At 56.8% G+C, this 16,193-nt stretch overlaps 1 protein-coding gene across 3 annotated transcripts in view; it reads right to left on the reverse strand.

The window, feature by feature from the left end:
• The window catches only part of OTUD7B (OTU deubiquitinase 7B), a 31,373-nt gene that overhangs the window by 11,303 nt on the left and 3,877 nt on the right, over positions 1 to 16,193 (reverse strand). For all 3 annotated transcript variants that reach the window (XM_061364400.1, XM_061364398.1, XM_061364401.1), the window contains exons 2-4: positions 10,724 to 10,872; positions 6,462 to 6,632; positions 5,536 to 5,751 (exon numbers count right to left, since the gene is read on the reverse strand). In XM_061364400.1, the coding sequence (XP_061220384.1) occupies positions 5,536 to 5,751; positions 6,462 to 6,632; positions 10,724 to 10,796 (460 nt within the window). In that variant the 5' untranslated portion in view covers positions 10,797 to 10,872. The remainder of the gene's footprint in view (positions 1 to 5,535; positions 5,752 to 6,461; positions 6,633 to 10,723; positions 10,873 to 16,193) is intronic.

Genomic DNA, 16,193 nt, shown 5'->3' on the forward strand with positions numbered 1-16,193 from the left:
CCTGAAGGGGAGACCTGAGAGCAGCTCCAGTGCCTAAAGGGGCTGCAGGAAACCTGGAGAGGGGCTTGGGACAAGGGATGTAGGGACAGGGCAAGGGGAATGGCTTGAACCTGCCCGAGGGGAGACTGAGCTGAGCTCTGAGGCAGAAGCTCTTCCCTGTGAGGGTGCTGAGGCGCTGGCACAGGGTGCCCAGAGAAGCTGTGGCTGCCCCATCCCTGGCAGTGCTCAAGGCCAGGTTGGACACAGGGGCTGGGAGCATCCTGCTCCAGTGGAAGGGGTCCCTGCCCATGGCTTCAGATAAGCTTTAAGGTCTGTTCCCACCGCACCCATTCCATGATTCTATGATTCCTAATGAACCCCTCCCTGCTCCCAAGCACAGGATTGCTTCTGATGGCTTGCGCCACCTCAGCAACAGCAAAGCACCAAAGAGAGAGAACTGTTCTCCAGGCTCCTGAAGCGCAGGCAGGCGGCTCCGTGCCGGTCCCAGCGTGGGGCTGCAGTGCTCAGAGCAGGCTCAGGACACCCCCTCTGCTCACCAGAGCCACCGGCTCTCCCCCAGCAGAGCTCCTGGCATGGCCCAGGCCCAGGCTTGGGCCAAGAGGCACGAGGCCAGGGCAGCACCGCACAAAAGCCAAGGGAAGGGAAGGGAAGGGAAGGGAAAAGGGAAGGGAAAAGGGAAGGGAAGGGAAGGGAAGGGAAAAGGGAAGGGAAGGGAAGGGAAGGGAAGGGAAGGGAAGGGAAGGAAAGGGAAGGGAAGGGAAGGGAAAAGGGAAGGGGAAGGGGAAGGGAAGGGAAGGGAAGGGAAAGGGAAGGGAACGGAAGGGAAAGGAAGGGAAGGGAAGGGAAAGGAAGGGCAAAGGGAAGGGCAAAGGGAAGGGCAAAGGGAAGGGCAAAGGGAAGGGAAAAGGGAAGGGCAAAGGGAAGGGCAAAGGGAAGGGCAAAGGGAAGGGAAGGGAAGGGAAAAGGGAAGGGAAGGGGAGGGAAGGGAAGGGAAGGGAAGGGAAGGGAAGGGAAGGGAAGGGAAAAGGGAAGGGAAAAGGGAAGGGAAAAGGGAAGGGAAGGGAAAAGGGAAGGGAAGGGAAAAGGGAAGGGAAGGGAAAAGGGAAGGGAAAAGGGAAGGGAAAAGGGAAGGGAAAAGGGAAGGGAAAAGGAAAGGAAAGGAAAGGAAAGGAAAGGAAAGGAAAGGAAAGGAAAGGAAAGGAAAGGGAAAGGGAAGGGAAAAGGGAAGGGAAAAGGGAAGGGAAAAGGGAAGGGAAAAGGGAAGGGAAAAGGGAAGGGAAAAGGGAAGGGAAAAGGGAAGGGAAAAGGGAAGGGAAGGGAAGGGAAGGGAAGGGAAGGGGAAGGGGAAGGGGAAGGGGAAGGGGAAGGGGAAGGGGAAGGGGAAGGGAAGGCTGCTCTGCTCTGCTCTGTGGTGCTCCTGCAGAATCCCCTGCTCTGCCCCACATCAGGGGCAGCCCTGCTCCCGGCTGGGGCAGTGGAGGTTGTGCAACCTCCCATTGAGCTGAGCTGGGTGATGCGGAGGGGACACACGCTGGGAGGCATCCGGTGTTTGCAGTGTGGTCACACTGCAGGTCCCCAGCGAGGCAAAGCCGCTTTGGGCAGAGCTCCACTTACACAGGAGGAGCCCCCTCAGAAGCAATCACATTCCCCAAACCCTGCTCTGAACGTTGTGCTCCTGTCGGGGCTGTGGAAAGGCCCCTGCAGGTATTGATACCAACATGATTTCTCTGCACGTGGCTATGGGGAGCAAGCCCTGGAAGCTCTAGGAGGAAAGGAACCGGACTGAGGAGCATGAAGGATGCTCCTGTGGTGGAGCAGTGAGGTTGGTGAAAGCTCTTGTGCACATCTGGAAACATCCACCAGCATCAAGAGGCTCGCTCTGCACCCAGCACCTTCAATCCTGTGCTCAGCTCTGGGCCCCTCGCTACAAGAGAGACATTGAGGAGCTGGAGTGGGGCAGAGAAGGGCAATGGGGCTGGAGCAGGGCCTGGAGCACAAGTGATGGGGAAGGGCTGAGGGACCTGGGGGGTTCCGATGGCTCAGGGGGGACCTGATGGCTGCCTACAAGTGCCTGACAGGAGGATGGAGCCAGGAGGGGCTGGGCTCTGCTCCCAAGGAACAAGGGATGGGACAAGAGGAACCGGCCTCAAGCTGCACCAGGGCAGGGTTAGATGGAGCTGAGGAACAATTCCTGCCCCAGAGGGTGCTCAGGCATTGGAACAGGCTGCCCAGGGCAGGGCTGCAGGCACCCTCCCTGCCAGTGTTCACACACCCTCAGTGCCGTGGGTTAGTGGTGGCCTTGGCAGTGCTGGGGAATGGTTGGACTGGATGAGCTTGAAGCTGTTTTCCAACCTGGTTGATGCTGTGACTCTCCGGGGGCCCAGTTTTGCTTCAGTTCATGTGTTTGTCCCTGCAGAGGTCAGGACCCAGCACACCAAGGTGTGTGTTCGGTCAAACACTGCCCTTTCTTCTAACAGGAACCATGGAAATAGGTCATGGCCATGGGAAGGAACAGAGACGCTGCTCCTCCTGAGGCCTGACTCATCCAGAACCCAAATGGCTTCCCTAAGGCTAGCAGGGAATCCAGCACCGTAACTGTGACGAAGGCAGCATTCCCAGGGATGACCTGGCCCTGTGCCCCTCATGCTGACGTGACAGATCCAACACCAACACCCACCACAACCTATGGGCAGTGGCTGGGGTTCCCCCCATCTGAAGCACTGGAGGAGGCAGAGGAGCAGGATGAAGTGGGCACCTAGAAGTGGGCTTCAGAAGCAACTGGAAGAGGAAAGCAGCCGGCAAAGGTGGCATCTGTGCTGAAGTGAGCTTGTTTTGTGTATCCAGAATGAGATGATTCACCTATTATCAGTTTCTGAAAGAGGCAGAGGTTGCCTCTGGTCTCTGATCCTGAGCCCATCTCTGCTGAAAACAACACAAACGCTTCTGTGTCAGGATCTGGCAGTGCCAAGAGCTCCATTGGCTTCAGCAGCAGCTGCTTTCTCCCCTGTTTAGGAAGGATGGGAATCAAAAGCTTCCAACCAACCCTGCTGCTGCTCTGCCTGCCCAAAGCCATGCTCATCTTGCCCAGAGCTCGGTCACCTCCCTCCTGGCAGCCAGGACTCAGCCTCTTGGTCTTGCTGCTGAGGATGACAGCAGCGGGGCTGAAGGCAGCGCAGCGGTGGTCCAGCAGAGCCCTGCACCCAGAAGGTTTTGCTGCTTGTCCAAGCAAGGTGGACCCAGACTCGCCTCTCCTGCTGCGAGGAACCAGCCCAGCCAATGACTTATAGGTGCAGCTATGTGGATGCCAGGGAGGCAAGACGAGAGGGTTTACGTGTACACACGTGCCTCTGCTCATGCATGGCCTGAAAAGCTTCCCAAAGCCTGGGTGATGCATTCCCAACGCACCCATGGCTTTGATGCGGCCCAGGAATGAGGAACCCGCTGCCTGCTGCTCCCATGCCATTCCCGCAGGGAAGCTGATCTCCAACTCAGCACTTCCTAACAGTCTACCTGCAGATGGCTCCTAAACGTGGTGCGGGGCTCATTTCCTGCCAATACACTGGGGGCCTTGTGCAGGTGGGCCCTGAGCCTGCGGTGAAAGCCTGAGCTCAGAGCCAAGGCAAAGGCATCAAACTCTGGTTTACAACCAGGAATCTTGCTCTGGCAAAATGCTCCCTCAGACTGGATAGGAGGAGGCAATTCTTCCTGCTGAGGAGGGGGAGGCCTTGGCAAAGGCTGCCTGGAGAGGTGATGGATGCCCCAACCCTGGAAACACCCCAGGTCAGGTTGGACGGGGTTTGGAGTAACTGGGTCTAGGAGATGTTGGAGCAGGGGTTGGACTGTTTGTCCCAGTAGCCTCAGGCACTGCTCCTCCAAACATGCAACAAGAGAAACCACTCTGCAGCTTCATAATACAGGGCTGGGCTTCACCCATTCACTTCTCTGACAAAGAACACCAAGGCCAAGGTTTCAGCTCCAGCAAGAGCTCTTCACCCAGCTCAGCCTGCTCAAAGCTTTCCAAGAGGCTGTCATTACCATTTACAGCCACTTCACTCTGCCACAGTGGTGCAAAGGGATCTCGGGAGAGAAGATCTCAACATTTATTAGTCTATAAAACACTGGTTTAATCCCCTGAGGACAGTGTGTACTAAATGAGTAACGGGAGTCACCGTAGATCACAGCGCCACGTTCAAACCCCCCATTGAGTGAAGATGGGGCTAGTTTCTATGCAGAACACCCCTTTAATCAAGAGAAACACCCATTTATACCAAACTCAGCAAGCTGCTCTAGGGGGAGGTGGCCCTGCTCATGGCAGGGGCTCGAACTGGGTGAGCTTTAAGGTCCCTTCCCACCCAAACTGGTCTGTGATTCCATAGGATGTGATTCTCTAATGGAAGGAGACTTCAATGTGAAGCTTCCCCAGCATGTGGATGAAAAAGCCCAGTTCCCAGTTCCCTCTTTCCCTGAATCCAGGGTGTGGATCAGGGTGGTTTCTTTGCATCAGACACAGCGAGGAGCAGCAAACGGTGCTGTAATGAGAGCGGCTGGATCAAGTGTTCATTTCCAAAACATGAGAGTACTTATTACAGCACCAGCTGAGCAGGAGAGGGCTAAAATCTGGCATCAAGAGTGTATGTTATCTCAGAGGGAAGAGCTCTCCGTGTGCACTGGTGACGGGAAGAGGAGGTGTAACAGCTCCTGACATCTTGCCTGCGGCAATTTTGCTGCCCACCCATGGCAGCTGGCCAGGGAACGTGGATTAGGTTCTCTCTGGCACCCATTCACCAGCTCCATCTGACTCACAGATCCCTTAGCAACTATCCAGGAGGAAACCAGCAGGTTGGAAAACAAAACCACCTGCACTCGTAAGGCAGCTCCTTCCCAGACAAACAGAAGAGTTTCCATAGAATCCCAGCCTAGTCTGGGTTGAAGGGGCCTTAAAGCTCATCTAAAGCCATGGCAGGGACCCCTTCCACTGGAGCAGGATGCTCCAAGCCCCTGTGTCCAACCTGGCCTTGAGCACTGCCAGGGATGGGGCAGCCACAGCTTCTCTGGGCACCCTGTGCCAGCGCCTCAGCACCCTCACAGGGAAGATCTCTGATCTCATCTCTGTCAGGTTCAAGCCATTTCCTGCACTGAAGCAGCACATTAAAAGCATCATCCATGTGAACCGTTTGGAATCGCTTCCTAACGTTTGCAATGAGCCACTGTGTGTGTTAGGCTGGAATTTCTCCCCCCCTTCTCTCAGGAACGCTGTTGGGATGGCGCTGGGCACTGGGAAGCTCAGGGTGGGGATGAAATAATGCAACCTGTGATGAGAACACCCACAGTTCATGCACATTCAGTGTCTGCAGGCAAAGCGCAGTAGGCTCTTACTCAACTCTTGCACCACACCATGAAAAGGCACAGAATAACACCCATCAGAGCCACATCCTTGCCATGTGGTGGCTTCTCTGTGGCCTCAGGCTCCCTCCTGTTGGCACCGCTGCCACACTGGCACCGTTGCACTGCGTTGGCACGAAGCACAGCACTCACCAGCCTGCTCCAGGGCCACCAGCATGGACTGCTCGATGAGGTCCCTCTCGATGAAGCTGCGGAAGTCCTCGGTGTACACGGTGAGGTCGGGCAGCTGGAAGGTGCAGATGGGCATCTCCAGCAGGTGTTCACTGCTGCCGTTGCTGGAGACGTGGGATCGGGCCAGGGACACGATGGTGGAGCTGGCGTGGGAGATGCCTCGGGACAGGCGCTTCTCTGAGGGGAACAGGAAGGGGAGAAGCCACGTGAATGGTGCAGGGGCAATGATCACATCCCTGCCTTCAGCTCGTGGCTGTTGGTTGCAAGGAGCTGGACCACAGAACCCCAGGGTTAGGGCTGGAAGGGAGCTCTGCAGGTCACCCAGTCCAATGCAGGGCCACCCAGAGCAGGGCACACAGGAACGTGTCCACGCTGCCTTTGGGATGGCTCCAGAGAGGGAGACTCCACAACCCCCCTGGTCAGCCTGGGCCAGGGCTCTGCCACCCTCGACTGCACCAAGTTCTTCCTCATGTTGAGGTGGTACTTGGTGTGTGTTAGTTTATGGCCATTGATCCTCCTCTTGTCCCACTGGGAAGAGTCTGGCACCACCCTGCTGGTACCACCTTTGAGCTATTGGTGTGCATTGATGGGATCCCCTCTCTCTCTGCCCAGCTCCCACAGTCCCTCCTCATCAGAGATGCTCCAGTCCCTTGAGCATCCTTGTGACCCTTCACTGGACCCTCCCCAGCAGCTCCTCATACTGAGGAGGCCAGAACAGGACACAGCACTCCAGATGCAGCCCCACGAGGCTCGAGTAGAGGGGGAGCATCACCTCCCTTGACCCCTGCCACGCTCCCCCTGATGCACCCCAGCCCGGCAGCCGCATGTGAGTGTTCCAGGCCCCAGGAGGGACATTGGATGGCTCTGGACCACCCTGTGGCACTGACCCTGCACGATGTCATCCTGCCGCTGCAGCGGCGGCCGCCCGGGCCGCGGCGTCTCCTTCTCAGGGGGTTTGCAGGGCCGGCCCTCGCTGAAGGAATGGGGCAGGTTCCCTGCGTGCACTTGCCTCAGCTGCTCAAAGTCACTCAGGGCTGCGCTCAGATCCCAGTTCTTGCCTGCATGGGAAGGTAGCAAGAGAGGTCACCCCCCAGCAGGGAGAAGGCAAAGTCACATCCTCACCACGCAGCCATGGAGTCAACCAGGTGGAAAACACCTTTGAGATCATCCGGGCCCAGCGCTCCCAGCACTAACCCATGGCACTGAGGGCTTCATCTGCACGGGTTGGGAGCACTTCCAGGGACGCTGACTCCACCATTCCCACGTGGATAAACTCTCCCCAGTATCCATCCTAAACCTCCCCTGGTGCAACTGGAGCCCATTTCCTCCTGTCCCATCCCTTGTTGCATGGGAGAAGCACAGCCCCACCTCACTACAACCTCCTTACAGGCAGTTGTAGGCCACTTCCACAGCTGAAACCAGTACTAGTGCAGTTTGCTATGAAAGAGGAAGGTGCCAGCAGGAACAAGGGGTGCAGCACCACTCTCACTGTATTTCTGTCCAGGATTTGCACTTCTGGAAGAGAGGGAACCATGAACCTCAAGTGCTCAGGAAGTGGCTCTGTTGCCACGGGTTATGTGGATGCTTCACACCTTGTGTGTGCAGAGACACATCCAGAGCTACATGAACCACCAGCCGGTTTAGATGATAGCTCATGGACAATAAAAGGAGCCATTACGTCTAATTCCCTAAAGGAAACACACTCCTCAGGTATTTAAACCCTTTTGAGAGATGCAATTGGCAGCTTCTAATGACTGACTCCACATGGAAAGTTATTTTTAAGCTTCACCTTTTGAGTCAAGGGGCTATTTTTGGTTGGTTGGTTGAGGTTTTTTATGATGAACGAATGAATCAGTGTCAAGGCACGAGAATGACCCATCGGGTTAAAACTCAATGTGCTGCCACGTCACTGGCTGCTACAGGACGTCAGGGATGGAGGATACACAAATGCTGCCCCATTGCAGCTGCAATCCCCAACCACCTTCAGCAGCAGCCACTTCTGAAATGGAGAAAACCCCTGGCCTTTGGAAACTCCACAGAGAACGGAGGCAGCTGAAGGGATTCATAGATCCCAGTATCCATGAGGCAACCCAGGTGTTCACCAGTACCCAGAAAGGACGTCTCTGATGGACTCTACAGTGCTTTTCGTGAGCACAATCATAGAATAATAGACTGGGTTGGGGTGAAGGGAGCTTAAAACTCATCCAGTTCCAACCCCTGCCATGGGCAGGGAGACCTGCAACTGGAGCAGCTTGATCCAAGCCCCTGTGTCCAACCTGGCCTTGAGCACTGCCAGGGATGGGGCAGCCACAGCTTCTCCATTCAGCGCATTCCAGTGTCCCTTTATGTAAAACTTCCTGACATCCAACCTAAATCCCCCCTGTTCCAGTCTGAACCCATCACCCCTTGTCCGGTCGCTCCAGTCCCTGATGAAGGCCCCTCTCCAGCATCCTTGCAGCCCCCTTCAGACACTGGAAGCTGCTGTGAGCTCTCCACAGCTTCTCTTCTCCAGGCTGAGCAGCCCCAATGTTCTCAGCCTGGCTCCTATGGGAGCTGCTCCAGCCCCTGCTCATCCTCGTGGCCTCCTCTGCACTTGCTCCAACAGCTCCATGTCCTTATGCTGAGGACACCAGAGCTGCACCCAGTGCTGCAGGGGGGTCTCCCAGAGCAGAGCAGAGCAGAGGGGCAGGATCCCCTCCCTGCCCTGCTGCTCACCTCCTGCTGATGCCGCCCAGCACAGGGGGGTTCTGGGCTCAAGCTCACACTGAAGCCAGGTCACTGCCAAGTCCTCCTCCTCAGGCTGCTCTGCATCACTTCTCTCCCAGCCTGTAGCTGTGCCTGGGATTGCCCTGACCCATGTGCAGGACCTTGCCAAGAGAGGTGGCCCAAGGTGCTCAGGGAGGTTTTTGTTGCACAGAGCAGGTTTTGCTGGTGCTTGGATGAGGGAAAAGGGAGGTTCCCTCCTCCAGCAGGAAACCCAATGTCCCTTGGGGACACCACGAGCCAGAAGTTCAACCACAGAGAGACCCGGAGCCCGTCTCCTGTGTGATGCTCTAGCTCTCCTTGCCAGAACCCAGGATGAGTTGAAGCAGCAGAACCCAAGGCCAGGTTAAACAGGGCTTGGAGCAAGCAGCTCTAGTGGAAGGTGTCCCTGCCCGTGGCTTTAGATGAGCTTTAAGGTCCCTTGCCACAAAGCATCCCATGATTCTATATCCCCCTCCAACTCCACACCTGAGTAATTCACTTCCCACATCTCTTTTATTCAACTGCCCTCACTAATACCCACCCAAAGCAGGAAAATCTCCGTGTTTTCCCTCATTCCCACCCCTGGAGCTGTCACCCCCACCGAGGCTGCAGGAGAAACAGCCCCAGCCCAGCCGCACATCGCAGAAATGAGCCAAAATAATCCACCCATGCACGAGCAGGAGAGGGAGAGCTTGAAGCAACATCTGCTTTAACCTTTCCTATCACCAGCCTCAGCGTGGATAACCTTAGGAACCCTGAGATGGAACAAAGCAACTTAAACCCAGGAGCCAGCACAAAACCACAGCGGGCCAGATGCCTGCATGGAGCAGCCAAAGTGAAAGGGTGATGCTCTGAGCTCAGCATAGCCAATGGGAGCTGCAATGAGGAACAAGCCCCCCTAAAGACATGGATTCGAGCAACGGTTTCAGGGCCTTGACTTCATTCTTGCTACAGCATCCGGAGCGGCAGCACCAGGGAGCTGGTGCGGATGCTGTGGGAGCATCAGCTGGTGCTGGGACCAGTGACAAACGTGACCTGTATTATACAGGAAAAGGGGTGATAGGAAGAAACACAGCATGTATGGGCTTGCTTTGTAATTACAGGGTGGGAAAACCAAGCCTAAAATCATAGAATCATGGCATGGTTTGGGTGGGAAGGGACCTTAAAGCTCATCTAAAGCCACAGGCAGGGACCCCTTCCACTGGAGCAGGATGCTCCAAGCCCCTGTGTCCAACCTGGCCTTGAGCACTGCCAGGGATGGGGCAGCCACAGCTTCTCTGGGCACCCTGTGCCAGCGCCTCAGCACCCTCACAGGGAAGAGCTTCTGCCTCAGAGCTCAGCTCAGTCTCCCCTCGGGCAGGTTAGAGCCATTCCCCTTGCCCTGTCCCTGCACCCCTTGTCCCAAGCCCCTCTCCAGCTCTCCTGGAGCTCCTTTGGGCACTGGAGCTGTTCTGAGCTCTCCCCTTCAGGCAGCAGCGGGGCAGGATCCTCTCCCTGCCCTGCAGCTCACGCTCTGGGGGTGCAGCCCAGCACACGAGGGGCTCTGGGCTCCCAGCTCCCACTGAAGCCAGCTCATGGGGAGCTCCTTGTGCAAGGTTTCTGTCCTCCAGCGTTACAGCACACTCCGGTATTTACTCACCACCTCTGTCTACATGAACCCAAAGGCAACGCTCACGAGCAGGTTTACAGCTCCAGCATTAAGACCTGGTGTCCTTTCTCCTCTACCCTTCCCATCACTAAGTACAGGGTGGAAATTAAGCACCTGCAGCCTCCAGCTAAACACAATCAGGAGCGAGCAACTTCCCAGGACTTGGGAGAAAGCATCAGAGCATCTCAGCACTCTCCATCACCTTAAACCCATGGGTCCTGCTCATCGGCAGCCTCTAGCCCCGGTGCAAACGGGGCTCTAAGGGGATGCTCTGCCAGGAGAGGTCACTGGCACCCACCAAACAGCACTTTCTATCGGCACAATCAAACCACCGCCACAAGCAGAACAAGACGTACCAGTAAAAGCATGGTTTTGCCTGTATAATTATCCCTATATTGCTTCCAAAACACCGGCAGCCTTCACCTAGTGCTGCTCCTTCAGCCCCTGCGAAGGTATTGCTGCTATAAGGAAAAAGAAACCCTCATTTTTGCCCCTTGCATCAAACACACGCGAAGGGAGAGGATGAAGGGAAGGAGACGGCGCTGGGGTCGATGTGTTCTCCTCCCAACCATGCGGAATCCATTCCCTGATGGATGTGTAACAAGAAGCCAAGGCTGAATGTCAGCAGCCCCACTGCTGAGGGCACAGCTCTAATAGCTGCAGCACCACACTCCCAACCAGCAGCAGCTCCCACACCTCTCCCATCGCCTTTGTCCTTCCCATCTTCTCCCTGCTTCCCTTCCCGATCCCATTTACCTTCGAGGAGATCCCTGGCCAGTCCCGGCTCTGCCCCTGTTGAGCGAACAAAATCCGACAGGACGATGTCCATAGCCGAGGTCGTGGCTCATGGATCCTTCCCGGCACCTTGGGGTCGGCAGCGCCCGGATCAGCGCCTCGGTATCAATCTAGGAATGAAACCAACAGCGCCTGTAGCTCACACTGCAAAGCATAAAGCCACCGGCCAGGCCAGGCAGGAGCTGAGCTACCTGATGGCAGTGGAAATAACCCCCCCCTCCCTAAAATCAGTTGGGATTTAGGACTTATACAATGGATAATTGTAAGGAAAACCACAGGTTTGCTGCTTTCTCCCTGCATGAAGGGGCCGTCACGCTGCTGCTGCTGCTGCTGGGTATAGCAAGGGCTTAGCAAACTCAGGGTTTTCTTCCTCATTTCGAAGGTGCTAAAGCTTTCATTTCCAAAATGATGGGAAAGTAGCAAGGAAAAGGAAGGAGCTTCTCTGGAAGCAGGGAGACAGCAGGAAGCTTCTCTTTCATCTTTGCACAGAGCATGGGCGGGCTCCACTGAGCACCTCAAAATCAGAGCAGAATAAAAGCCCCAAATGGTGGAATTAACAGATGCTGCCATAGAACCATGGAATGGTTTGGGCTGGAAGGGACCTTAAAGCTCATCTGCAGCCATGGCAGGGACCCCTTCCACTGGAGCAGGATGCTCCAAGCCCCTGTGTCCAACCTGGCCTTGAGCACTGCCAGGGATGGGGCAGCCACAGCTTCTCTGGGTACCCTGTGCCAGCGCCTCAGCACCCTCACAGGGAAGAGCTTCTGCCTCAGAGCTCAGCTCAGTCTCCCCTCGGGCAGGTTCAAGCCATTCCCCTTGCCCTGTCCCTGCATCCCTGCATCCAAAGCCCTTTCATAGGCAACAACCCCCCAGCTGCAGGAAGCAAGGAATGCACCAGTTGGGATCTGCTTCCCAAACGCAGCCTGGCTCAAGGGACATTACATGAACCTGGAGTTTGAATCAGAAGAGGCTGTGATGCCGAGGTGCGTGCTCCTGCTGGGCATCCAAATCCTGACTGTCTGCATTCCTCCAGGCACAGCCGGAGCCGGGAGCAGGCAAGGAGCTCTCCGGGAGCTTGGGTTTGGGGCACGTCAAGGGTTGGGAGCAAAATTCCACTCTCAAGGAACCAAAAGCTGCTGGGAAAACAGCTGAAGGAAGGGCTTGAGGGAGGTGGTGCCCTGCTGAGGATGGGAGAGGAACCGGCGCTGCCTTTGTTTTCCTGGAGTCCCGGGGTAACAAGTCTCTTTCCAGGGTTATTCCCGATGGGCAAAGCTCTTGGTCCCATAAACTGCCTCCCTAACGGCACAGCTCCGGAGCCCAGGCAAGTCAAAGAGCCACGCTTTAATCCGGCATTTCCTGGCTTTGTTGGTTCAGTGCCATTCCTCAGCATTGTTAGAGCCTGAACCCAGGACTCTTCAACAGCAGAACTGGGCAGGGAATGCCTGCTCTTGCCCCATCACCACCATAGGGAACAGCCCGCACTGGAAGCCGCACGTTTGTATCCTCTAACCACCAGCAAGTGATATGGAAACAGGGAACAGCTCCTGGCTGGAAGCTCACTGCAGCAGCATCCTGGAATGGTTTGGGCTGAACAGACCTTAAAGCTCCTCCAGCTCCAGCCCCTGCCATGGGCAGGGACCTCTTCCACTGGAGCAAGATGCTCCAAGCCCCTGTGTCCAACCTGGCCTTGAACACGCTCTCCCAGTCTCTTTCCAAGATCCCTTTGGGGCAGGAATTGTTCCTCAGGTCCATCTAACAGTGCCCTGGTGCAGCTTGAGGTCGTTTCCTCTTGTCCCATCCCTTGTCCCATTGGGAGCAGAGCCCACCCCCTCCTGGCTCCATCCTCCTGGCAGGCAGTTGGAGGCAGCCATCAGGTCCCCCTGAGCCTTTGGAACCCCCCAGGTCCCTCAGCCCTTCCCCATCACTTGTGCTCCAGGCCCTGCTCCAGCCCCATTGCCCTTCTCCAGCACAATGGGTGCAATATCCCACACTGAAAGCTGGGAATGCGGCTCTGTGCTGGGCATCAGGAGCTTTTACACCTGCCCTCACATCCATGAACATCCCCAGAACCCCACTGAGGACCACAGGAGCCGTGTGGGGAAGCGGGTGCCTCCTTCCCCGCAGTGTCTGCGAAGAGGCTGCTGCTGGAGCAGCCCCGCTGGTGGGAATCACACAATTGCACATTGTTATCCCACCCCGGCACTAAAACCCTTTGGCACGGACACCGTGGAGCGGCAGCGGGTGTTTACATGGAATGCTGCGTGTTTGGGGAAGGGGGATGATACAGAATGTACTCCCGGCCCCATCGCCAGCTTCCCAACGGACAGAAGCAATCCTGTTTCAGCCATCTCCCTGCAACCAAACCGGGGACATGAGACACAGGGATGCGGCGCATTCCTTCCTTCTCCCTCCCATTCAGCTCCACTTTTAAACCTGGAAAAGCCCTGATTTCAAGGGAATAATCCATTGGATTGGTCACTGCAGAATAAAGGCTTCAGGCTTCAGGTCCTTGGCTGTAATCCTCCTGTTCTTGGCATGGTAACTCAGGTCCCTCCTTCCAGCTAGCTCCCCATGGAGTTGTGCTCTTCCTGACCTCCTCCTTTCCTTTTCTCCACGTCTTCCTTCCCGTGGATCACTCCGATCTCACTGTGCTGGTGGGAGGCTGAACCAGGGCTGGTGGATGATCCATCCCATCGCAACCAGCAAGGAGCTGCCCTCCACCAGACACTGCAGAGCACCCAATTCACCAAAGACTTGCATCCCAACGACACGAGGGAAAACCTTTGGAGCCGCAGGAGTTCATGAGCTGATGGGGTTTGCTCCAGCATGGAAGGGACCTTCAAGCTCATCTGAAGGCACGGGCAGGGACACCTTCCACTGGAGCAGGATGCTCCAAGCCCCATCCAACCTTGAGCACTGCCAGGGATGGGGCAGCCACGGCTTCTCCATCCAACCCATTCCAGTTCCCCACCACCTTCACTTCTTCCTTATCTCCACCCCCAAGCTCCCCTGCCCCGGTCTGAACCCTCCACCCCTTGTCCTGCCCAGAGGAGAAGCTCCAGAGCAAACCAACCTGCTCCCAGTGTCGGCAGCACCAGCAGCTTGGAGCCGTCCGCAGGCAGGCGCTGCCCAAGCCCTGGCGCTGACAGCAGAGTCCAGCTCTGAGCCCAGCGTGACTCCTGCCTGCAGGAACCCCAATGTCCTCGGCCCTCAGGAATCCCCGAGCCCAGCAACGCCTCTGCCGTGATGCAAGGGCTGAGCTATGCGGGTGAGACACGGGGCTGAGGCGCTGCCGGTGCTCCCGGTGAAGGCAACCCCCGCCGGGCAGGGAACACTGGCATCTTTCAGCTCCCGGCACCACGCTGCCCGCCGGGATCTGCTGTGTCACCATCCCATGGAGCGGGGCTTCGCAGCGCTGACCTTTCCTCTCCCTTGCCCCAAGCACCCGCGCTCCCTTCACATCGCAGTTATGGGATGGTTTGTGTTGGAAGGGACCTTGCAGCTCCTGCCTAGGAGCAGGGTGCTTCAAGCCCCTTCCAACTGGCCTTGAACACGACTCCAATCTGCCCCCAAGTGCCATAAAGGTGAGAACTGAGGCACAAGCTCAGCGTGGAACCCACCTTCACCCTATTGCAGCTTCTCCTCTAGAAACACCCTCATTAAACACAAGCTCCAGGCGTCACCACGAGCAGGCCACCAGCAGCACCCTCACCCCATCCACAACCTCAGCTGGCCTGAAAGCCGCTCAGCTTTCAGGATGCTCCAATCCCCAGAAGCCTCTTTACATCATCTCACACTTCCATTGGTTGTGTCCCGCAGGCACGGGATAACGCCGACACTCCCAAACCCCTGGGAATGGGGATATTTCCCAAGCAGGCTGCTGGAATGGCACTCACGGGCTGCCCTCAAGGGCAGAAACCTCACTGCAAAAGCACCACCATCCCGGTGCCTGCATGGATGGAAATGGGTAAGGTAAAACCCCAACCCCACAGGGATGTCACAACATCTCCTTAGCTAATGCTTGTAAAATGCTGTCAAAAGCTTCCTTAAGCCTCACCCTAATGAGACACTGGAAGGAGCTGCAGGAGGCAGGAGATGGATGAGTCCTGGGCAGCAAAACCCTGGCAGGTTCAAGCCATTCCCCTTGCCCTGTCCCTGCATCCCTTGTCCCAAGCCCCTCTCCAGGTTCCCTGCAGCCCCTTTAGGAGCTGCTCTGAGGTCTCCCCTTCAGGAGCCCTCTCTCCTCCAGGCTGCCCCAGCCCAGCTCTGTCTGTCCAGCTGGCAGGAGCAGCAGGAAGCCCATAGAACACACGTGGTCAAGGGGAGTATTTACATGCACTCCATGACGAACGTCCTCTCCCTGTCCTGCACAACACTGACCTAAACACAGAGTTTAGGACCAAGTGAGGCTGCGCAAGGGCTTCTGGCACCAAATGAAGCGGTTCCCTTGGGCTGAAACTGAACTCCCCTGATGCAGTTGCTGTGTCCAGGCCCTCGAGTGAGCAGGAAGAGGATGCCCAGGGGGAAGGACACCTCCGTCTGCCTTGGGTTTAGTCTGAGATCCAGACACCTCCACGAGCCCGGTTCTGGGCTGGACTCCTGGCTCCTGAGGCGAGCCCGGGGACTTGATGAGGCAGCACCAGCATCTCTCAGGGGATGAAACCCTGCACTGCCTGCAAAGGCTTTCTCATGGTGGAAGCATCTCCTTTGTTAGCCCCTGCTGAGGGCTGCTTCCTTCCAGCTCAGGAGGACCTGGTATGGCAGCGTGTTGGGGCACGCCAGCGGAACGGGGTGAAGTGCTTCCAGCAGCGATGAACTCACTCCTCCCCTCCGGACAGGGCAACCCAAACCCCAAACCCCAGTGAATCAGCCTGAAACCATTTGCTGGAAGCTCTGAGCAACACCTGGGGGGCCAGTGGGCATCGCACTGCTCCCTCCCGGCTCCTCCATGCGTGGCAAGCAGCTCATGGGCCCTTCCTCCTCATCCTCATCCTCATCCCCATCCCCATCCTCATCCTCATCCTCTCCTCTCCTCGCTGCTGTGGACTCAACCAGCACCCCACGGCTTCACCTTTGCTCAAAACACCTCAAGGTGGGCACTGGTTTGTTTGTAACCTTCCAGCTTTGAGCCTGGGTTACTCAATGGTGCTGAGGCGCTGGCACAGGGAAGCTGTGGCTGCCCCATCCCTGGCAGTGTTCAATGGGGCTTGGAGCAAGCTGCTCCAGTGGAAGTGGCTCCTTCCCCAGGGCTTTAGATGAGCTTTAAGCTCCCTTCCCACCCATGGGTGCACAACAGCTTCCCCCCAGCTCCGGAGCAGCGCAGTGTTTCCCATGGAGCAAGCAGAGGGGAGGTTACCCGGAGCCCTGAGTCACACCTTGCTCCCAACTCCAGTCGGGCTGAGCCTTACACAAACAGTGCTGCTGGCTGGGT

This window comes from Neopsephotus bourkii, unplaced genomic scaffold, assembly GCF_033783945.1.
Source record: "Neopsephotus bourkii isolate Nb327-2 ecotype Australia unplaced genomic scaffold, CSIRO-AGI_Nbou_v1 NB_1233, whole genome shotgun sequence".
Lineage (NCBI taxonomy): Eukaryota > Metazoa > Chordata > Aves > Psittaciformes > Psittacidae > Neopsephotus > Neopsephotus bourkii.